At 64.4% G+C, this 23287-nt stretch overlaps 1 protein-coding gene across 4 annotated transcripts in view; it reads left to right on the forward strand.

The window, feature by feature from the left end:
- The window catches only part of KCNN3 (potassium calcium-activated channel subfamily N member 3), a 125097-nt gene that overhangs the window by 28744 nt on the left and 73066 nt on the right, over positions 1-23287 (forward strand). For all 4 annotated transcript variants that reach the window (XM_032318168.1, XM_032318167.1, XM_032318172.1 and 1 more), the window contains exon 2: positions 5157-5252. In XM_032318168.1, the coding sequence (XP_032174059.1) occupies positions 5157-5252 (96 nt within the window). The remainder of the gene's footprint in view (positions 1-5156; positions 5253-23287) is intronic.

The following is a 23287-nucleotide window of genomic DNA, read 5'->3' on the forward strand; positions in this document are numbered from 1 at the left end:
TCGGGGGGCAGGTGAGACAGGTCCATGCCACCAGGAAGGCAGGGCCTGGATCGTCCGCGGGCCAGACTCCGGCTCCCCCGGGGCCCTGCCTCCTCCTTGCTTGGGTGGCGAGTGAGGGAGTGGGCGTCCTGGGCCGGTCCAGAGACGCCCACTTGGAGGGTGGGCTGCTTGGAGGGTCCAGAGCAGGGGTCGCAGCACCTGGCTGTGTCTGCAAAGTCAGGACGCAAGTGGCTGTCTCCATTCAGAGTTAACACTTGGCTCGTCTTTGTTGACCTACGGTGTGCCTGGCGACACCCTAGGAGTGCATGAAGGGAGACCCCATCCTTCTGGGGCGCGCAGGCCAGCTCGCAGCGGTGGGCTGTTGGGCTCCTGTGGCCGTGGCTGTGGGCCACCCCACGGAGGTGCGCTCAGGGAGGATGTGGGGCACCAGTGGGCGGGTGGGTGTTCTGGGCACATCGCATCTGGGCCGGGAGCAGAGCTCCCTGAAACAGAGCCAGAATGCCCCAAGGACTGAGGACAGGGTGAGACGCTGTCTCCCGTTGGTTGCGGGTCCGGGCCCCGCTCCTGGCCCCCGCTCCTGGCCCCCGTCAGCTCACGGAGTCGCTGCTGGCATCTGGGCCGGAGGTGAGGGTGGCTGGCGCAGCCTCAGCTCTGTGCCCCTCGGGAACATCCCTCAGGTGCCCCAGACTCGGTGGGGGAGCGAGCCGGCTCAGAGCCTCTCCGTGGGGAAGGTGCTCTCAGCACTCCTCACTCACCTGCAGGGCGTAGGGTCAGGGTCAGGGTCAGGGTCAAGGGCCCCTTGTCACCGAGAGGGCCGCCTGCAGGCCTCTTCCGTCCCCCTGGGCTTCTTGCCTGTTTCTGAGCATCCTAGCCCGGCTTCTCTGGGCCCTCCCCACCTGCCCCGTCCCCGGCCTGGTGGGATCCCGGCTCAGCGGGTTGGGGTGGAGGGATGGGGAGCCCCTGGCGTTTTACAGGTGCCCGGCGCAGGGCCTGGCCATGGCTGAGCGCTCAGGAAACACTTGCAGGGTGGACGGAGGAGTGAAGGAATGTTTGGGCCCCGCAGACAGCCGGTGCGGGGGAGCGTCGTGGTGCCTGTCGCAGCCTCGAGTCGCTGTCCCGGGAGGTGCGCCGGGGCCGGACGGAGGGGCCTGAGCTTGGCCAGGAGCCCCGCGGGGCACCGCCATGAAGGACGGAGAGTGGGCAGAAGGAGAGGTCCTGGGGCAGGGGCGGGAGAGCCGAGGGAGGGGCAGGGGTGCAGAGCGCGGCACCCAGGAACCCAGGCTTCCTGCGCCCCAGGGCTGGTTTCGACGTGCGCCGCGTTCCGGAGCGTGTCTGACCGGGACAGCCGGTCCAGAGCTGGAGGTCACGCCGGCGCCGAGCGGCCGTCGGTTTACAGCCTCTCCGTGAGGCTGAGGGAAAGGTGACCTTCTAGACGAGAACCTTTCTGCAGCTACGGTTTCCGGGGTGGAGGGAGGCGTGCAGAGCTTCGTCCGGCACATGCCAGTGTTAGATGACGTCCCCCGCCCCGGGGTCCTGGCTGGTGACAGAAACCACGGGGCGACCACCGACGCAGGAACACGCACGCACGCTTGGGGGGCGTCTGCTCGGCTGGGGGGTCCCCTGCACGCTCTTCCCTTGGTGAGCCTCAGGTCCGTCCCCCGGGACTCCAATTTTCGCTTGTTTTCAAGTGTCGCAAACAGTCAAACACATTTAGGACTCCAGCGTCTCTGGGAAGATCTGCCGTCGCCACTACCATCGTGCCCCGTGTTTGGAGGCCACGAGGCTGGGCAGAGACGGGGGACACACAGTCCCCCACCCTCCGCAGTGCCGTGGGCCAGCCGGAGTCCTCGGCAAAAGGTCACAGCGTGTGGAGGGCTCGCCGGTGGGTAGGGGCCCCCCACGGGAAGGCGGCGCCCCTCCCCCCGAAGTCTCGTCTGAAGCCCCGATGGGTGGCCGATGGGTGGCTGTCATCAGTCTCCGTGAGGACGGCGGAGCGGTCTCGGGCAGCGGGGAGGACCGGTCTGTGGAAAGTCCGGTCGATGGCTGAAATCTGGGCTAGTTGTGTGACCTTGGCGAAGTCACCTTGTCTCCTGACTCTCGACACAACGGAGATGTCATGGCCTGGTCTGTGGGGGCACCCGGCGCGCGGTGGGCGGAGGGCAAAGTTCCAGAAGCACTCGTCAAGCCCCTGTTGTGCGCGGCGCTCTCGGGGCGGCAGGCTCCCCCCGGCTGGCTGCAGGGTGGCTCGCGACGGCCCGTGCGCCCCGACGCTCTGTATCGTGCGATGCTGTAGTCTCAGTCGTTTTCAGGTTAAAAAAAGTGAAACAATTAAAAATAAGGGGAAGGACCATCTATGCGGCTTTGGTGTCAGGGTTTTTCACCGGGTATCACAGGCTTTTCCTCTTCACGTACTCTTGACAGAAATGGTTTTAAGTGGCTACCTGGTGGCCCATCGCTGGCCACTCTCGAATGTACGTGACCACTCTGACAGCGCTGGGCATTTAAGAATAAATGGCTTTTAAAAGGATTCATCTGCAGGGATGTTTCTCCGTGTTCCTCTGTGCTGGGGTCACCGCTCCGTCGTCAAGAGCCCCGAGACGCCGAGGAGAGGGCTGGCACTCGTGGGGACCCCCTCCCAGCCTAGCAGCCCCTCGGCCCGTCTGGTGGGAGCCTGTGGGGCAAAGCGAGTGGCCGGTGCCCTATGGGGTGGGCGCAGCTGACTTGCCCACGACTGCCCCCCAAGAACGGTATCGATTTCAAGCTTCGCTCAAGTTGAGGCAGCAAAGACAAGACAGAAATTCCACGTTTTAGCAACTGGACCACATTTCTAGTCCAGCCAGACTTTGGCATGTTTTCCAGCTACTAAAAAGTGTTGAGAGTTTATTTTTCATGGACACGTGGCAGAGAATGCCGGGGTCTGCAGGGAGGAGAGGGTCCCGCGGCTCCGGGACAAAGCTCGTCCCCCGTGGGGCTGGAGCTGACCAGAACCAAGGAGCGGGTGGAAGGCGCCTCGCATGTGAGGGCTTTGAGTTCTAGAACAAAAGGAAGAGGCCCAGAGGGGCGGTCCTCTAAAAATGATGGGAATAGACTCGGATTCAGATTTTAGTTCATTTCTGCCAAAAGAAATAAATTAGATGTTGAAATGTGCAGCTGATCCCGAGGCCTTCCCAGGGGAGGCGTGACGCTCCCCAGAAGCCTTCTGAGCCCTTGGAGGGAGAAGCTCAGGCCGTTTCCGGCTCACGAGCAGGCAGAGCTGGCCCCGTTGTCCCTGTCGGGATGATCGCCTCGTCCCGAAGCGGCCGGGTCAGGGCTGTGTTCAGCCCTCAGTAGGTCGGACCTCGAGGCTTGGGTGGTGTTTCCAGCACCCAGTCCTGCTCTCAGAGATGGGAACCCTCCCCAGGGCGTCCTGAGGCCCTGTCCATGTGTGTGCACAGAGCCAGCGGCCGCCAGCTCTGCACTGCGGTGTGGACCACAGAGCCTCCGTGGAAGCTGGCTGAGGTGTAGACGGTCCTCGGGGCAGTGTGGATGGAGGGCTCCTGGTTGGGGAGCCTGCGCGGCGCCCAGACTGGGGCCTGTGCAAGACCAGATCGGCGGAAGCTTCCGGCTGATCACCCCCTAGTCCCGCAGGGCTCCAGCAGTGAGAAGGGCTGAACCGTCCGAGGGAGGAGGCAGGAGGGAAGGCACGGTTGCGTTCATTCTCCTCGGGTCCCCAGCACAAAGCGGGGCCCAGCCAGCCACTGTACCAGATGCCTGCAGGGGGGCGACAGACCCAGGGAGAGCTTCCTGCTGTCTCGGCCTGCGGGGGGTGGGCTGGGGAGCACGGGGCCACCGCGGGTCCGGGGCCTCTCCGACCCCCGAGCTTGCCCAGCTGGACGCCACCACCTAACCCTGCAGACCCGAGCCGCTGTCCCTCTGCCTTTGAGCGCGTCCAGGGTGGTCTGTCCCCTCCGGCCGTGGTGCCCTCCCCAGCCCTGTGGGGCCTCACTTGGCCGTTCACCGTCTCCTAGCTGGGAGACGCCTCCACGACCAGGGCTGCCCTTCGGATCTGCTCCCGTGGGTCCCACCTCGCTCCCGCTTGTTTCTCATTGCAAAAGGGCCGGGAGTCTGAGGGCAGGGCTCTGGGTGCGAGTCAGAAACCTTGGCTTTGAGCCCGGGCCCAAGCCACTCACCCCTGGAGCCGCCTCCTGTAACGTCCAGTTGGGACAGAGGCCAAAGGCCATTGTGAGCACGGATGAGAGCAGCCATGTGCCGCCGCCTTGCACAGCAGAAGCTGCCTCGTAGAGCCGCTGGCCGCGGGCGCGGGGCCGTTGCTGCCAGGCTGCGCGTCTCAGGACTGAGCCCTCGGACCTGCTGCCTGGCCCACCGGCTGCTCTGCTCAGGTGGTGTCCCCATCTTCCCGGGGGACCGGGGTCGTCCCTACCTCCTGGCTTCCCAATGTCCAGCAGGGCGCTGCGCCCCAGCCTGGCCAGCTGACCCTGCTGGGCACAGGTCTGGAGACTTTACATCTCCAAACATGCCTTGTTCTTCCCAGCGGCCCTGGGAGGCAGGGTCTCACGTTACCCCCAACCGACACAGGGGACCGTTGGGGCAGAGCGAGGAGGAGCGGACAGCGTGAGGTCACACAGCTGGCAAGGGGCCGTGTCCGAGCCTGTGTGGCCCGGCGCTGGAAGAGGCAGTGAACACAGGGGCCCACCCCGGCCTGCCCCACCCCCTGCAGGGAGACCCGTCTTGGCTCCCCAGCAGCCCCTCTGCCACCCGTGCCTCCCTCCCTGCTCCTGACCTCACCTGGTGGGGAGAACACCTGCAGGACATTCTAATTCACGCGGACACCCCGCGTGGTCAGAGCCGGAAGGAGCCCAGGAGTCCTCTGGTTCAGGCTCAGAGGGGAGGGAGGCCCAGGCTGGCCCAGAGACTGACTCCCTGACTGTGAAAAGCAGGGCAAGCAGGAGTCATGATCGCACGACTTAGGCGCACCGAGGCAGACTTCCAAACGCCTGCGAACTGAGCCCCAGGAATGGAAACAGGCTTGAGGCTGGGAGGGGGGATGCTCATCCCGAGGGACCCCTGGGCCGGGCCCCTGAGCCCCTCTCCCTTTGCAGAGCCCCGTGGCTGGCTCCTTCCTGACTGTCCTAATTCTCTTTCCGTTTCTCCCGCAGGACTCCATGTTTTCGTTGGCCCTGAAATGCCTTATCAGTCTGTCCACCGTCATCCTCCTGGGCCTGATCATTGCCTACCACACGCGGGAGGTCCAGGTACGTGCCGCCTCCCCCCGCCCCGAGGGCGTCGGGACATCAGGGCCCTTCCCTTCCAGGTTGGACCCTCACGAGAGAGGGAACTGGGGTTGCCCTGGGCCTTCAGAACGCTTGTGACGGCATCTTCATTTGGGGATCCCAGAGGCAAACATGGCCTCAGATCTGGGAGGCTGCCCCGGTCAGGACCCTCACCAGGCAGTGTGAGAGCCCCGTACTTTTTCTGTCTCTTGCCGGACAGTTCCAGGGCTTGAACCACCAACCTCCCGACCCGACCGAGTCAACCCCATCCCATGTCCCCATACACGCACACACACGCATGTGCACACGTGCACGGCCCCAGATTCCAGCAGCACTCTGCGTGTCTCAGTGGTGTGGCCTTTATGCCGCTGGACCCTGAAGGCTGGGGGGATGTCGCTTTCTCAGTGGAATGCGAGTCTGATGTGGGTAAGGGGCCGCTGTTTCTCACTGCTCAGAAGTGACTCGGCCCCCAGAGAAGTACCGGTTGGGCCTCTGGGTGCACATCCAGGCCGGAGACAGGCAGCCTCTCTGGGCCGGCGCCGGAGGCAGGACTGAGGAAATCTGCAGCAACTTCTCAGGACCCCGGCCCCCGCCGCCAGGCCCCTCCGCTGCAGGCTGGGTCGTTCTAGAACTCCAGATGCTTTTCCTCTCATGCATGGGAGTCTGGACAGGATCCCCGTCCCAGGGCTGGGGGAGCGCCGCCAGCTCCACATCTGGGCTGCGGGCGACAGACGGACAAAGACCAGAGCTCACCGTCAGAAAACCTGGGCTGAGTCCCGGCTGGGACCTCGTCCCACAGCGAGTCCTTGGCCAGCCATGACCTTTCTCCGTCTGTCTGGAACACCTTTTGCAGAGGACAGGACAAGGAGTGCTCTGTGAGCCGGAAACGCCATGCAAATCTCGTCCCTGTTGTTGTGGGGCTTCTCAGATGGGGCCGGCTGCTCGGGCAGATGCTCTCAGAGGTGTCCGTGGCCCCGGGTTGGCTGGCCGGGCTCCCGGCTGTGGATGACCCGAGGACACAGGTCTGGAAGCCGCACCTCTCCGGGCTCACAGGCGCTCAGACAGAACGTGTGCACTAGGGCTGCGTCTGCACACCACCACGGTCTGTCAGGGGCTCGGAGCTGCGTGGAGCTGGGGGCCTTTGACCCTGACCGCTGTCCAGTCAGCCCCCCGCAGAGGCCACAACAGGCCGGAGGGCCCAGGTTCTCCCCTGGCCCAAACCAGCTGTGGGGCCCAGGGATTCCCTTGACCCCTCTGAACCGCGTTGTCATCTGGAGGGAGGCCATTTGCTACCTATCGACCTGGCCTGTGTGGCAGGTATCACCCAGGCCCAAGAGGAAAGCCAGAATCCCGGAGCTCAACGGGGACCCCCGCTTGAGGGAGGGGGGCGGGGAGCAGGCAGCAGCCTCTGCCCTACGCTGCGGTTCCCACTCCAGACGCCCCATCCTCTGATTCCTGTGGGGTCTGTGTTCCCAGCTCGGGCTGCAGCCACGGCCTCAGCGCTGGCCCAGCCCAGCCCGGCCCAGGGCCCACGGCTCACTCGGCGCCCTCTCCGCTTTGCCCAAATTACGGGCAGTAGGGGGACGCTGTTCTGGGCACTTATTTCGGCCTGGACCTCACAGTTTGGAGAAACAAATTGAAACCGGTGGCACTGAGTCCTGGCTCGGACACCTCGGCCTGCATGACCTGGGTTCAGTGACAGCTTCTTGGGCCTCAGTTTCCCCATGTGAGGTATGGGTGTACCCTTACCCACTTTGCTGGACCCTGAGGGGGGTACCAGTGGAGTCCAGGGTAGGTGTTTATGAACTGGAAGCTGCTGGTCTTCCTGTGACCTCTTTCTGTGCCCCCCCCCAGGTGGATGACCCTCCCCCCTGCGGCCCCGCCTCGGCCCGGATTGCCTGGGCTCTCAGCCGCCAGAGCTGTGCCCCGTGGTCCCGGGCCCACCCGCCAGGTCACAAGGGGAGTCACCAGTCCCTGGCTCCCTCTGTCCCCTTGCCTTTCCAGTGAAATGATTTGTGCGTGGGGCTGGACCTTCTCGTGCCCGAGGGACGCGGGCGGGTTTGGGTCCCGGCAGTCGGCACGGAGGCAGCCGGCTCCTGCGGGCTCCCGAGGACGCACCCTGCCCGACCACACTGCAGTTGCCTGTCTGGGTCTTTCTCCCCAGACTTAGGGATGGTGATGTCACGAGTCTTTGCCTGTCCAGGGGCCCATGGTGGCTGACAGAGCAGGGGTCTGTGGCGTCTGAGTGAAAGGGCCCTAGATTCCGAGCACGTGGGACTCTTCCTCGGCCTGTGGTCTTGGGCTTCGGTGTCCCCATCTGTTAAACGGGACCCTAAGCGTCCTCCTTCTGTATTGCTCTGGTTTAGGTCTGGGCGCAGCAGCCGCTGGGGGAGGGCAGCGCTGGGAACACTGCAGGGGTGAGGCAGTGCGGGGAGGCCTCTGGGCCACAGGAAGCAGGGCGTGTGGCCCGGCTCCTCAGAGGGGCAGGGCTAGGGGCCTGTGTGAAGGGCGCCCACCACGTCCGTTGGCCGCACCAGCTGCGGGGGACGTGGCTCGGACACATGACCCTGTGGGCACGGCCCGCCCTGCCCTGGACATTCGCATCCGGACCTGGCCCTGGCGCGTGGGAGGCTGGGGTGCCTCCTGGACTCGTTCCCCTCCTGTCAGTCCGGATGGCTTGTGTCTTCGAGGGAGAATTCTGGAACCGGGTAGCTCTTAACCCAACTCTGGCTCCCTGTCATGGAGCCTCGGGCTTGGAAGGCCCACCGAGGGGGCTCTCTGCTGGCGAAGGGTGGCTCTCCGTGATGGGCCGCGCGGGTTCTTGGAAAGTCTGCTCTCCACCGGGGGGAAGAGGGCCTTGCGGGAACATCTGTTCGGCCCCGAGCAGGGGGAGTGGGGGCCTGGGGCTCCCACAGGGCAGCTCTGTCGTTGGAAGACGGCTGCCCCATTTCTCCTCAGGTTCTTCTGCTTGGCTTTCGGGGGCAGGGAGCGTTCAGAGCCTCAGGCATCTGTAACCTCAGGCCAGGAAAGATGTGCACACATGAAAACAAGGCGTTTCATTTATTTACCAAAACTCCGACAATAGCGCTCTCCCTGGGGGAGCCCCGGCCGGTCCGGCATCACCCCCCAGCCCCCCGCAGCGCCTGTCCCCGCCCTGGGGCTGCAGCGCTGCCGTTAGAGGCCACTGGCGCCCACGCACCAGACTCCTTCTTGTCCCCGCTCTCGCACTGGCCTCCCACGCAGTGGGGTCCACGCTGTGCCGCATCTGGCACAGGAGCCCAGTGTCGGCGCTGGGAACCCCGCAATCACCTTTGCTCCCGAAGTCGTGACCGCCCTTGAGCGAAGCCATGGCTCCCGCTACGGTCTCTGGCTCCACCCGGAAGGCAGGCGGAGGGTCGCAGGGAATGGGGACAGTGGGGCAGCCGGGTGTGGGTTCAATCAGGCTCTTTGTCACATTGTCGTGTCTCTGGTGGCCTTAAGGGAGTTACTTAACCCCTCTTAGCTGATTTCCTTTCTGCAAAATGGGGCTGATAATAGTGTCCACAACGAAGGGTTGTCGTGTGTTAGAGTTTGTGCAAAACAAACCAAGGCCTGGAGAGGGAAACAGCAGCGCGCCCCGCTGTCTCCAGGACAAGGTCGTCGGCGAGAGGACGTGGATCCAGGGAGGACGGAGCCCCAGCGGGAAGCTGTGTGCCCCGCTTGGTGATGACCTAACCCGGCAAGACGAGAGCCAGGGCAGGAAGGACTGTGCATGAGGAGTCGAGCAGAGAAACTGCCCAGACTTGGTCACCGGCTGGGATGGAGGTGCTGTCTGCAGCGGGGGAGGAGTCTTCCTGCGGCTCAGGTAGCTCAGGGGCTGGCAGTGCCATTCAGACTGAAGCCCCAGGAGGAGCCAGGAGCTGGAGGTGGGCGTGATCACCAGGTCTGTTTGCGGAGTCTGAGGTCTGGCAGGGGAGGGCAGGGAGGAACACAGCTGTCTCCAGGCCTGGGCTGCAGAGGCCCCCAGTGCGGGGAGCGGGGGCGGTGCTTGAGAGGAGGGACACGGCAGACCCCCCGAGGAGAAGGAACCGTCAGGGAGGCCCGAGGAGACCCGGAGGTCGAGGAGGTCGAGTTGCTGGGGACATGGGTCATGGGCTTTGGGCCGGGGCAGGGTCCCTGTGCCCCTCCTCCACTGGGCAGGGCAGTCGCAGGGCAGTGGCGGAGTGAGACGAGTCTCGGAGCTAACTTGTTGGGTTGCAGGAAGCCGGAGTGGCAGCTGGACGCACTGCTAAGGGACGGGTGTCTGGTCCGCTTCTACAGGGACTGCGTGTGTCGGTCCGCTGCCAGGAAGGGGCCAGTCGGGACGGGAGGAAATGATGGGCAGCGTTCTGGTCCAGGAGCCGGCAGGGGTCGGGGGCTTGCTCTCGTGGGGAGGAGCCTGCAGGAAGGGGGGTGGGAGAAGCTGAGTGGGGGGGGCTTTCCGCCCCGGGGAGGAGGTGCCCCGGCTGGGAGTCTGGGGCCGGGGTGGGGGGCAGCTCCCCCATTCTGGAGGGAGGGGCAGAGCCTTGGTGAAGCCACAGGGCGGGAAGCTGCAGGGCCCAGAGCAGGGGCAGAAAATTCACGCGTCCAGCCCGGCGTGCGCTGGAGCCTCAGAGGCGGTTACTCTGCCCGTGGTTGCGGGTCCCGTCCGAAGTCCAAGGACTGAGGCCGCCACTCTTGCTTGGGGGTGCGATCTCCTCCAGACCTTCCAGAGGCTTCTAGCCTGCTTTGGACCCGAGGAACACAAGGACGGGGGCGAGATGGGGCCTCCAGCTGCTGGGTCGGGACACAGACCTGTGCGGTGGGACACTTGGGATCTGGCAAGTGTGTCTCAGCGGGTGTTTCCATTAAATGCCAGTAAGCTCTCGGCTTCAAATTGTAGGACATACATTATGTTCAAGAGAATGTCCCCTCACAGAGGAGCTCGCCTCCCGTGGCGTGTCAGGACCACAGGCCTGAGCGCCCTCCTGTGTGTGTCACAGGCCGTGCAGGGACACCGCCCTCTGGGCTGCGGGAGGCCTTCCTGGCCCAGATGCTTCGAGGCCCCATGCAGGATGAGTTGGTGGTATCTCCCGCTGGGGAACAGGAGGACAGTCCAGGCGAAGTCTGGCTCCAGACCCTCACCCTCACTCTCTCGGTGGAAGAAGGCCCCCCCTGAACTCACCCCCAACTCCCAGGACTACCTGGTCAGATGCTGGGAATCCAGAAATAATTCAGGCCATTCCCTGCCTTTGGAGGCCGCTTGTCCTAGACCTTGACACACAGGGACCAGCCTAAGAAGTGCCATCACATGAGATATGTGTGACTCTGTGTGGTCACAGAGGGCAAGGTCGCAGGGAGATGAGGCTTTGGGTGAGTCCCATGTTCATCGGGAGCAGAGACCGGCCTGGAGCATTCAGGGCAGCGGCAAACGAAGAGAAGGGAGGCATGTCTGTCCTCCAGGGGACACGGCGGGCGCCTAACCACAGTGCGTTGTGGTCTCTGTCCTCGAAGGCCTCTGGGGGACATTTCCTAGGGGTGGGTGTCTCTGGCTGGCTGGCTGATGGATTTCACTTGCCTTCACTGGCTCCAAGATGGGCCAGTGGCCCAGGCACTCCCTGAGACTCCGAGACCTCCAGGACTGCCCCCCGCCACCCTGGACCGTGGGTGAGGAGCTAGGTTGTCGCTGGCTCCGACCCCTCCGTCAAGTGTCGCCCCGTTTAGTGCCGGCACCCGCTCCCTGCGGTGAGTCCGTGCAGAGGGGACGACGTGACTCACTGTTGTGTCCCGGAGCCGGAGCGCCTCCCAGAGCAGGTGTCCAGTGAGAACAAGGAAAGGAATGAGGGTAGGCAGGCGGACGCCTCCCCCTCATCCAGGAGAGCCAGGAGCCTCTGTGTGGCCAACTGGCCCCGTGGCCACAGCCCTGTTCTGGCCTCTGCGGCTGCGTGGCTCGGGGCCTGGGTCTGTGAGCCCGCCAGCCCTGTGGGGCGTCCTTCCCAACCACCGTCACTGGTCCCTCCTCAACCCTGTGCCGCCGGCCACTGATTGCCATGGTGACCACACTGGCCTGGCAGTCTCCATGTGACATTTTAGGTTTATTTGCTAAATCTTTAAACCTTTGGGTTTAACCCTTCCTGCCCCAAAGAGGGCTTCCCTGCCCTGTGGCCCTCCCGGAGCCCACGGGGCCCGCCTGTGTTGTCTCAGACACCGCTACTGACTTTCTGTCATGTCACCTAGAAATGTTGCTCTGTCTCGGTGCCTCAACAGGGCGCGTGCAGTGTCTGTCAGCAGGTTCGAAACTGTGGCCCTGGCAGAGCTTCGGTGACTCCAGCAGAGGCCTCTCGCCGGCTCCTCCAGAAGCTTCCTTAGCTCCGGGAACCCTCGTGGGGCCCTGACGAGGCCCCTCGTGGGGCCCTCCGGGAGCCTGACACGGAGGGGGTGTCCTCTGCCTTTGAACCCTCGTGGGGCCCTGTCTCTGTGTGGGGCTATCCGGGTGGCCTTGCCCTTCTCCGGCCCCCCTGGCCTCTGTCCAGGAAGGGAGCTAACTCTCGCCCGAACAGCCTCCAACCTGAGACGGGGAACATCGCAGACCGTTCTTTGGCTCGAACATCTTAGAGTCTGAAGGGACTCCTGGTACGTCTCTTACAACTAGGAACCGGCCCGACATCTAAAAGCTTTTAGGACAATTAGAGTCAGTGACCGGCCTCCCTTCCCAGTGCCAACTCCCGGTCGCCTTCTCTGAGGATGGACGTCCAATTGCCCAAGGCCCCGGGGCCCAGTGCCCAGCGACACGGCACATTTCGTGTCCCTGTGGGCCTGTGTGGGCCGCCCTTTCCCAGGGTTAATCTGTCCCATTTAGTGTCATCATTGCTACTGTCATTGCTACTGGGCCCCCAAGGTTCCCTGGCCTGTGTCTTCTTCTAGCTGCCCCGTGGCTGTCCCTGCTGTGCTGGTCACTGCGTGGGACATCGTGGGGATGCCATGATTCTAAAGACAGCCAGCTCTCCGTGGATTGGGGGAGTGTCTCGTGTTCTGGACGGTTGTCATGCCGTTGGACCGCCGAGAAGATTGTGAGTGTTCTAGTGTCCCCAGAAAAAAGATGGTAAAATCACCACTGGTCGAATTCTCCAACACCCAGTCATTGGAGAAGACGAGCCGGGCCTGGTTTATCTCTGAATTAAAGAAGTCAGGACAGCTGAGTCGAGCAGAGCCCTCTTGCCCTGACCGTGGTACAGACACCGGCCTGGGGGGTGGTGGTGGGGTGCCAGGGCTGTGGTCCGTGGCCCCATCGTGAGTCTGTCCCTTCAGCATGTGGTGAACCACACAGAACACAACCTCCGACATTTTTACAGAGTGGACAGCCTCGTCCGTGAGTCCCGCACACGACGGTGCAGCTGACCCCGCCGTCCACCCCCAGAGCTGGCTTTGTCTTTTCCTATGTAACCTTACGCCACCATGGCCCATGGGCGTGGGCGCCCCCCCAAGGCCCCCGCTCCCACCAGCTTGGCGTGCGCAGACATGAACCTGCCTCCCCTGTCCCCACTCACGGCCCTGCCGTGCCCTGACCCCCAGGTTAGATCGGGAAAGTGGTTTGTAATGTCACAGATGCCTGTGGCGTCCCCTCTGCTTGCTGATCTCGTGTGTGCCGGCTGTGCCCCTGGGACCGCAGGAAGGCCTCCTCACGGTGCCGGGAGGTGGGTTCTGTTACCGTCCCTGGGTGGGGGAAGCCACCTGAGGCCTAGAGGCGAGCGACAGGCCCCGCGTTCTGTGGCGGGGAGGGGGAGGGCCGGAGCCGGGTCAGCCCTGCCCAGCCCTGTGAAGCCTCAGCGCCTCGGGGACAGAGCTCCAGCCATGGACCGTGTCTCCTGTCTCCGCTCCCACAGGGCCCAAAGGCAGCCCGGAATTTGGGCTGAGCCAGGAGGACTGTCCAAAAATGGGCACAGGTCACCATGGCAGAGCCCAGGTGGATGGTGACCAGAATAGACCAGGCAGCAGCTCCTTGTCCCTCTGCCCCGGCCGCCCCTCGAGCAGGGACCCCAGCCTCTGCTCAGCTCCACGGGTCCCCTCTGCCTGTTAGAAGCCCCTTCCTTCTAGTTTCCCTGGGGTCCTCCCCTTGGGTCCAAGGCCAGCCGCAAGAGGAGGCCGGGCATGTTCAGGACAGCAGTAGCTGTGTGACTTGGGGCCTGGCGTGCCGTCCGATGCACCCCTGCCACGATGCAGCCTTCCTGGCTGGCTGGCCAGGCCCCCTCCTGGCTCTTGTTCTTCCCTGCCCTGCCTTCCCAGGGCCCGAGAGCCGAGGCCTGCCTGGAGTGCAGCTGGCCTTCCCCTTAGACGCTGAGCCTCAGCCTGTCGGTGGCCTGGGCTGGGGACCAGGCTTCAGTGGCTTCCTCTTTCCCCCCCGTACCTCCTTGTCCTTCTGGCTGTCCTGTGGTAAGGGTCAGCAGCCTCACCCGCTAGCCTCCCCGGTTGGACTTGCCAGGGTCTTCTCCTCCCCAGATGAAACGTCCCCGACCTCCCCGGCATGGTTCGCAGCAGCCCTGTCTGCCTTGCCCCCCTGCTCCCCGCTCAGCCCACTTGGTCTGCACCTGCCAAGGCCTGCGAGCCGGTCAGTACGGAGCGCCATGCACCTGCTTTCGTGCTCTGTTCCCGCAGCCAAGGACAGTCGGCTCCCTTGCCTTGCTTCCAGCTTGGTTGTGAGCTCGGAATCTCGTGCTTATGAAAACGCGCCTGTCGCAGAGCTGCCAGGCCACCGGCTCCGCGTCCCTGACCCCGGCTCCCACCCTTGCTTGCATAGCTGGCGTTTTGGGGGAAAACTCGTCTTTGGTTTGCCTGTTCGGCAGCCCCCCACTTGCTCAGCTTGTCCGTCTCGCCTGTCCGGGTCCTGTCTGTGTGCTGGGGGTCCTCCTGCGCTTGACATGATCGTTTCATCCAAACCGTGGATAGAAACCTGGGGCCAGAAACGGCATCTGGGGAGAGACTCTTCCTGTCAGTGGGTTAGAGACAGGAGGAATGGACAGACAGGAATTCAAGGATTTGCGGATCTTTCTTGTCCCAAGCGTTTTGTGGCCTCTGCTTCGGCTGTGGCTTTGTGCTCCCCGCAAGCCCACCCTCCCAGAAGAAGATCTGCTCTGCATTCCCGGAGCCACACTCCCTGCCGGGGAGGAGCTGTGAGCCGTGGGGTGGCCACCGCCGCCGGTGGACCCGCCTGCCTGCAGGATAGGGTCAGCACCGCGCCGCCCCAACGAGGCTTCACAACACCATGTTTCCACGACAGTCCCGAAGCCGCTCCCGGCCACAGCCACCAGCCCGGCATGACTGCTGACCTGTGGTCTGCAGGCCGCAGCCCCACGCCGGCATCCGCGGCCGGCCACGGCACGGCCACCCGTTCTGACCGGGCGCAGGGCGGCCGCGGTCACTGGGCTGGGCTCTGCGAGGCCGCTCCGAGGGGCTGTGTTCGGCGTCGCCTCCTCGGGCCCCGCCCTGCCCTGGCCTCAGTTCCCACCTTCGTGCAGCTGGGGCGAGGCTCCTCCTGGCCCTCTCTGTTGCCTCTTGCTGGAATGTGCTAGAAACCTTGTTGGTTTGAGAGCAAAGAGAAATGATCACCACTGTGTGTGGAACTGGGGGAGGGGGTGGGCAGGGCACTGTTTGTCTTCCTGCTGCTGTTAGAAATAGCAACCGTCGTCTGCCGCCTGGAGGCCCGGACAAAAGGTGATTACTTCATTTGATTCTGAGCTATTGAAGGTCTGTTCTGAGCCGGGCACTGCAGGGACAGTAAGGTCCCTGCCCTAAACGGGCTTGGGATCGAACGGGGAGATAAGGCTCGAGTCCCACCACCGCCTTGGCCCGAGCGCTGGGGTGACGCAGGCGGCAGGTGTGGTGGGCACGGCACGGACCCCCGGGTGCCGGGCAGGCCGGTTGGGATGGGCCTCCAGGGCTGGGCAGAGCTCCTGGGCTCAGGTGGGACGAGGGGGCTTTAGGGAAGGGGTGTGCTCGGGCAGGGGTAGAGCAGGGAGTGGGGGACGGATGCCACACGGCCGTGGTGAGAAGGGGGGGCTCGGGGGCTGGCGAGCAGACTGGGGGCAGCCCGTCACCCACACGTAGAGAGGCACAGCCCCGTCCGCCAGAAGGGGCTCAGGGCTGGGGAAGCTCATGCCCAGCCACACAAGCACAGCGTTTTTGGGTGACTGGGAGGCCTCACTCGCAATGCTGAGACCCGTGGGGATGGGAAGAGACCCCAGCCCCAAGCCAGCACCAGTGCCGACCCACAGCCCAGCACAGGTCAGAGGAAGTGGTGACGGGTCTCCCTCCTTGGGAGGTCATTAGGGAGACAGAGGCAGATCCCCGGCACCCTCTGGCTCCCCAGTGAGAGCCCCGGGAAGCACATCTGCCGGCCCCAGGGTCCCCCCGGCAGCTCAGGACCTCACTGGGAGTCGGGGCCTCTCGGAGCCTGTGCCGTCGGATCCTTGCAGATGTGGCGCGGGAACGGAGCAGGTGGGGCTTTACCAGAGGCTCAGGGGTTTTACAGTTTTGCTCTTCCCTGAGAATACACCGTTCCATGCGGCCTGGAGACCGAGTGGCCCAAGGCAGGGTGCCTGCGTCCTTGTGTTGTCCGCGGCGCTCCAACCATAGGCTTGGGGAGGCGTGCTGGCCACAAGGCCACTCTCCCACAGCGTGGCGGGTTGGGCTCCTTTCCGCGCGGGGTCAGTGACCTCACCCAGCCTGGTGCGGGGGTTTCTCAGTTTGTCAGGGACGGCTTGTCTAGAGCCGCTGCTGTGAGCAAGGACCACCGGGGCCTGCTGCCGCGGCTCCTGCCGCTGGGGCCGGCTGCCAGGACACAGGTTTCCTGTCCTTCCTCCCCTCTGAGCTCCTGTGGGCGCCATCCACACCTGCCTACTTCCGGTGCCGCCCTGTCCTGCGGCTCTACTGGCTGGTGCGCTCCAGCCTTGCCCCCCTGTCCCATCTGAGCACGTGGTGTCTGTCGCCGTGGGCTGGCTTCGTGCGTGTGGCTTTCAAGTCGAACTGACAGGGCTGAGCCGTGCAGCCAGCACCGCCTGGCTCTGGAAACAGGACCAGGGGGACGCTGAGGGCAGGGTCACGCAGCAGAGGACATTCTGATCTGGGTCTCCCTTCAGGGTAAACGTAGTTCCCGGGGCCGGTGCCACATTCCCGTGTGGTGGGAGCTGTCCAGGTGGCAGCGCGGGTTCGCGTGGTCTGTCACCTGCCCAGGCCGCGCAGGGGCCACAGAGAGCCCGAGGCGTCTGACCTCGCGCAGGTGCTAGGAAGCTGCCCGCCTGGTCTCCCGAGGACGGGCCAGGCCCCCCGCCTGCTCAGGGCTGATGCATCCCGCTCTGGAGCTGGGGTGCGGAGAGGGGGCAGCCCCCCAGAGGCGGCCACGGGAGACGTGGTGACGGCAGCTAACTGTTCCCAGGCCGTGTTTGCAGACTTCATCTCGTTTAACCTTGACACGGCCTCCGGCTTCTCCGCGCACATCTGTGGTCCGTCTCCTGCAGCTGCTGGGACAAATTATTATTCATTTAGTGGCTGAAAACAACACACATTTATTGTCACAAGGTTCTGGAGGTCCGGAGTCCTGAATGGGTCTCGCTGGACTAAACCTGAGCGGTCACCCGGCGGCAAGCTTCTCGGACTCTGGGGTGCTCCGTCCCTTTGCCTGTCCCCACTCCCAGAAGCTGGCGTCTTCCTCCGTTCTCCCCTTGGTTCTCAGGCACTGACCCCTCCTGCCTCTTGCGGCGGGACCATCACGCTGTGCCCCCGGGGAGCCAGGGTTCAGCCACCCTGCTCTACCGGCACCGAATCACGGCACTACCCCCGCATGTCCGCAGTCCTCTTTGCTTGTAGGTGAACATATTCATAGGTTCTGGGGGTTAGGATGTGGGAACATATTCATAGGTTCTGGGGGTTAGGATGTGGGAACATATTCATAGGTTCTGGGGGTTAGGATGTGGGCGTCCAGGGGGCCACTGTCCCCCCCACTTACAGATGAGGACTCTGCATTAGATGGCCCGTCCCGAGTCGCGAGCCTGGAGCTGCCGTCTGCAGCCACACGGCCTGAGACCCGCCAGCTCTCACCGAGGTGCCCCAGAAAACCAGGGGCAGCTCATTCCCCCAGGACGGGCCTGAATGGTGGGGGTGGGGGGGCTGGAGGGAGTTTAAGCGGTTGGAGTCTCCACACGGACGGATCCCGGCAGGACAGCCGCTGCTCTGGCGAGTCACCCGTGCAGGCTCTGGACCAGGGGTCCTCACGTTTGGCTGGATCACTCAGCAATCACCCTTTACTTAATTTTATTTTTTGTGAGGATTTATTTATCTAGAGCGAGGCTGTGCGACGGAGGGAGAGGCAGAGGCAGAGAAAGTCCCAAGCAGACCCCCCTTGAGCGGGGAGACCCATATGGGGCCTGACCCTATGACCTATGACCTATGACCACGGAGGGCCGGGGCTTCAGCTCCCGAGCCATCCGGGTACCTCCAGCACCACCTTTACAACAGCGCTGCAGCCCACGTCCCTCCGAGACCTAATTGCTCCCGGGAGGCACTGGGCATAGGCTTCCCGGGCTGCACAGGGGATTCTATTTTTTATTTTTTAAAGATTTTTAATGTTTTCATTCGAGACAGAGACAGGGATAGAGAGGCAGCAGGAGAAGCAGACTCCTCGCTGAGCTGGGCGCCCGACATGGGGCTCAACCCCGGGTCTTCGGTCATAACCTGAGCCAAAGGCAGACGCTCGGTGACTGAGCCCCCAGGTCCCCCTCCAGGTGACTCTAGACGGAGCAGGATGTGGGTCGCGGCTCCGAGCCGGTCCATGGCCTGCCTGCACCACAGCCGCAGTCTCATGACCGTGGGGACAGTCCGTCTTGCCCCAGACGGAGCTCATGGCCCTTGTCCTGTGTGGCCGTGTCTCCCGCTTTCCCCCTCAGAAATGGCCATGCACGGAGGCCCCCGGAGTGGGCCTGTTTGCCTCCTGCACCTGTCAGACCCTTGTCAGGGCTGTCCACGGGGCTGACTTGTATTAATTTCCCCTTTGCATGTTATATTTCTCTGAAGGGTTTCTCCTAGAAAATACAATAAACTGGTTTTTAAGACGTCCTCACTGATGTGGAAATTTGGACTTCGAAGCTGACAGCCAGGAAAGAATTCTTGAGACATCTTTGGTGCAGAAAGGTGGTTTTATTGAAGCAGGGGGACAGGCCCATGGACGGGCGATTTGCGCCGGGGCCGTGAGGAGCGGCCCATTATGTACTTCCAAGCTGGGAAGGGGTTAGGGAGAGGGTCCGCCTCCCAGGGGTTTCCAGGATGCCGAGGGGGCTGGCTCTTGTCGGGAAAGGTCATTTATACTGTTCAGTAAAACTCAGTCGTGAGGTCCCTCAGATGGGTCTCCGTGGGTCCTGTGCTCGGAGGAGGAATCGCCCACGTGTATCTCGGCAGTCGGGGCGGGGGAGGGACGCGGGGGGTGGGGAGCGGTAAAGGAGGTTTCCAGAGGAATCTCGGGTATGTTACCGCGGACTTAAGGGTCCGGGCAGTTGGGCTAAGGTTGCCTTTGCCCTCAGCAAAGTCCAGCACAAGGCAGCTGAGTCCCTGGAGGAAGGTCACTCTGCCTGTTTCACAGCCTTGGCGGCGGGCGCTGAGATTTTCTGTCCCGCCTGCTCGGGGGGAGAGGCAGCGTGTGGGGTCTGACTGCAGTCGGGCTCCGGAGCCCGGCCGAGGCGTGGGTCCCAGCGTGCCAGCTCCTGCCCGTGACCTTGGGGTGAGGGGCCGCCTCTCTCGGCGGCCTCACCTTCGGGACAGGGACCGTCACGGTGCCCGGGGGGTGGGGCCGCCGGGACCGTGGAAGCAGGATGAGGGCGTCGGGCGCCCGGCAGGACGGTGAGTCTCGCTCTCATCCCTCCTCTCGGCTGAGCGCCGCTGGACCCCCACTCCCAGTTGCCTCCTCGGTGCCAGGACGAGGCCGGGGCTGGTGGGCTCCCCGCCCCGAACAGCGCGTGGTCTCGGGAGGGAGTGAGGGGTGCTGAGGCGGGGAAGGGGGGACACGTGGGCACCTAAGTGCAGCGTGGTGGTTCGGCTCTGGACCCAGAACTCTCCTGGGGTCATAAAGAGGGGGACGCCCGTGCTGTGGGGACCCAGGGACCGTGGAGGAGAAGGTGTGTCCCGAAGCGCAAATGAAACCCTAACTGGTTCCCCGTCCGCTTGCCGGGCGCATTCTGCAGCGGTGGGTTCGGGGAAGTGGGCTGCGCCCGCTGGCCACTGGAGTCCGGGGCCTCCACTGGGCAAGGGGCAGTTGCAGCAAAGAGCAGACAGGGCAGTGGCCCGTGGCGCCGCCGGGGACAGGGACGGCCACACCCGTGGCGCGTTCGGTGGCAGTGAGGTTCCTGGGAGGCCGCTTGAGGGAGGTGTCCCTCTGTCCCCCCTGACCCCGCGGACCCCGTGCTTGGCGTCGGCCCACACGGCCAGCAGCGGCAGCACATCTGCCAGCTGTGGGAGCAGCTGCCGCCGCTGCTGGCCGTGCTCGCCGCTGGCGTGCTTCCCAGCCCGCTGGCTCGGACACGTCTAACAGGACTCAACACCGCTTGGGTTCAAGCTGTGAAACGCGCCCTGAGAAGGAAGCGGCTGTCGGCCCCGGAGGCCGGGGGTGGGGAGGACGCTGGATGGGGCTGCGGGGCTCCTGGTCTTAAAGAAAATCCGCTGGGTGTGGAGGGACAGGAGCAGGTGCGGTGCTTCCGAGGGCCATCGTGGGAACCAGTAAAGACGGCAGCTTGCTCCCAACGTGACAGGCGTCGCGTCTGACCTGCAGCTCCCAGGGTCTCGCTGTCAGAAACGTCCAGATGCCTGACTGTTCACCTGCAGCCCTGACCTGGCCTGTCGCCACACGCCGGCAGGTCCTGGGCCTGTTTGCCGTCCCCAGCCTCCAGCCCCGCACTGTGCCTGGCAGGTGCACACTGATGTCCCCTCTTCTTCTGGCCAGAGCTTCTGGGAGTCTGCGCAAGGAAGGGGAGCCCCAGGGCACTTCAGAACAAGGTCACAGGGCCCCGCCTGAGACCAAGGCCCAGTCCCACAGCTGGGGCCAAGGCCGGGCGACCCAGGGCTCCGTGCCCCAGTGAGGCGTCCTTGGTGTGGCCCTGGGGAGCCGAGCGGCTCCGCACCTGCCGTGTGCAGCAGGAAGGGCCCTCGCAGACAGGGGCAGGCTCTCCTGACCGGCAGCGGGGTTGCTCCCAGGAGGGAGGCCGCCTCCCCGTCTCCGCGGGACCACCAGAAGAGGGAGCAGCAGGGGTGGCGGGGCTGTGGCTGGAGTCCTCCCGCGGGCACACGGGCAGAAGGGGATTCCTCAGGTCAAATCAGAGGCCCGGCTCCTGCTGGAGGGCTTCCGTCGGTTTTCTCGGTCACCATTCAGGTGCTGTCTTGCCTCCTGTGCTGGGGTTATAAGTACTCGTCCGCCGCCGGCAGTCTCCTGGAAGTACCTTTGGTGACGTCTAGGTGAAGCCCCTTCCCCAAGCCTGGACGGCGGGCCCTGTGGCCACTCACCACAGACCGGCTCTTACCGCCCGGTCCCCGTGATTCCGAGCCCCCCTCCTCCCAGCCAGAGCGAGGCCCCCACCCCTGTGGCAACCGGGCCAGGCCGGGCTGAGCAGCCGGGGGCTCGGGAGGGGGGAGGCCAGGTTGGATGCTCTGGGGGGCCCTGGCCCAGCCTGTGACAGGAGCGGCCAAGGCTGTCGGCTCGTCCCAGCAGTGCCCGCAGGCGGCTGGGCAGGTGCGGTCCTGGAAGCCGCGAGGGGCAGGGGCAAAGGCTGGGCTCTGCTCTACTCCCTGCTCTGAAGGGAGCCCCCCTCACCCCCGCAGAGGCTGCCCTGGGGCAGAGGACTTAGGTCACTCCTCATGCAGTGGGGGAGCGTCATCTGGGCTTCGCTCCAGGGAGCCTCCACCTGGGGTCCTGCGTGGGGTCGGGGGCTGGAGCCGCTGTGCGTCCGGCGCCCCCCGGCCCCCGCGTTTGCTCCGGTGCGTTCGCAGGCAAGTGCACTTAAAAATAAGTCACGGAAGGGACATTTGTTTGAAGCGTGAGAGATGTCCCTCAGAAAGCGGTTTTGTTCTCCCGTATAGAAGACAAGAAATAGCTCCCTGGTCAAAGGACGTTTCTGGTCAGCTCTGCGTTCCGGGGCGGGCACGGCGCCCTCCGTCCTTTCGGCTGGGCCCGGGAGAGGAATGACTGAGCTCTCCAGAGCCCCCCGGGCCAGGCTTTCTCATTGGTCCATTTCCCTCCCGTGAATGGGCCCCCCAGAAGCCACACAGAGATTGCCCGTAGTGTCGTGGGCAGAACAGAATGGAAAGTGGCTCTGGGGGTGTCTCGGGATGGTAAGTGCCCCGTGCTGACACTTCGTTTCAGGACACAAAGGGCCCCCGCTCCCTTTCTCCCGGGAGGAGTGGCTTTCTGTCGTCAGGGACAGTGAGGGAGGAAGCAGGGCTGAGAGGCCTGACAGACAGCCCCGGGGGCGTGGGGGGTCTTCCCGCCCCTCATCCTGGATTCGCCCAGAGTCTCCAGCGAAGGAGGCTGAGTCCTCCTGCCAGCTTGGGGGACACAGTCCGTGTAGCAAGTGTCTCTGGGGGAGGCCTGGCATCTAGGGAAGGAGTTCCTGCTTCCTGGGCCGGGGGAGACTCCTGCTCCCACTGCCCAGCCCCAGAGTTGATACCCGGGAGGGGGTGCCCGCGCTGGTCTGGGAAGGGCTTTCCCTGGGGCTCCTGCATCCTGACCGGTTGTGACAAGCCCGACCCGAGCTCACCCTGTGAGCTCACATCAAACCTTAGCGTTGGCCTCCAGGTGAGGGTTTGGGCCAGAAAAGGGCCCAAACCAGCGCTGGCTCCCCTGTCCGGGCCCTGGGGTAGAGCCGCGGCTCTGTGAGGACAGGGAGGCCACCATGTGTACCAGCATCGGCAGGGGGCCTGGCCCCGTGGGGATCCGATGGGCACTGACCCACAGGGAGCCGGAGGCTGGACGGAAGCAGCGCTCACCGCTGCTTCTCGGGCAGGGCTGTGGCCTGGTCTGCTGGGCGGGCTCAGGAGCGCCCGGAGAGACAGGCTTTCCTCTTATTTCAGAGTGAGCTGGGTGGGCGGCTCTGTAAGAGCGCAGCCGATGGTCTGGTTGGGGGTGCAGACCCCAGATACCCCAGCACTCGGAGCCAGTTCAAACCCAGCTGCACAGGGTTTCTGGGGACCTTCCCGGGGGTCCTGCCCTCGGCTGCCTGGGGCAGGTCGGGAGAGGCTTGCTGTCAGCCCTGGGCTCCCTGTCCCCAGGGCACCTGGGTGCTCTGGAGGGGCCCCGGGGGCTTGCCAGTCCCTCCTCTGACCAGCTGGTCCACAGGGGCTGTCCACATTGGGGCCTGACCAGGATGGGACAAATGCCTGGCCCCACTGGGCATTCACCCAGGGAGGAGCAGTGACCTTGAGCCTTTGACCCTGTCTCAGAACGGGCCAGGCCGTCTGCTGACAGAGCTCAGACCGGAGAGCCCTCGCCTCTTCCCAGTCCCATTGCATGGGACTCACCTGCCCCCATGGGCGGAGTCCACGGGTGCCCTGTGTGTGTGAGACCGCAGGCTAGTGGGACAGAGACACCGGCTCCGGGGCTCACGGACTTCAGCACCCCGTCTGCTCGGCCTTGGGGAGTTGAGGGGGCGGGGAGGGGGACCCCGGGGTTTGCGCTCAGGCTCTGCCCCTTCCTACCTCAATGGCCTCAGGCTCCTTGGACCCCCACTGCGGCACCTCCCCCGCTGGCCCCTCCCCCTCTCCCTCGCGGGGCCTGGGGCTGGAGCTGCTGGCCCCTGGAAGGTGTGCAGGCAGGTCCCACTCCCGGACTGGCCGAGGCTTCGTGCCTTGATTTTCACTTGGAGTGAACCCTGAGGACCAGGCAGGAGGCTGGCGGCTGGCGTCTGGCCCACCGCGGTCTTCAGCCGAGCCGGGGAGGCGTCCTGGCAAAGGCTCGGCCTTAGTTCCTGCTCTGTCGCTCGCTGCTCCTGGGGATC

This window comes from Mustela erminea, chromosome 17 (assembly GCF_009829155.1).
Source record: "Mustela erminea isolate mMusErm1 chromosome 17, mMusErm1.Pri, whole genome shotgun sequence".
Lineage (NCBI taxonomy): Eukaryota > Metazoa > Chordata > Mammalia > Carnivora > Mustelidae > Mustela > Mustela erminea.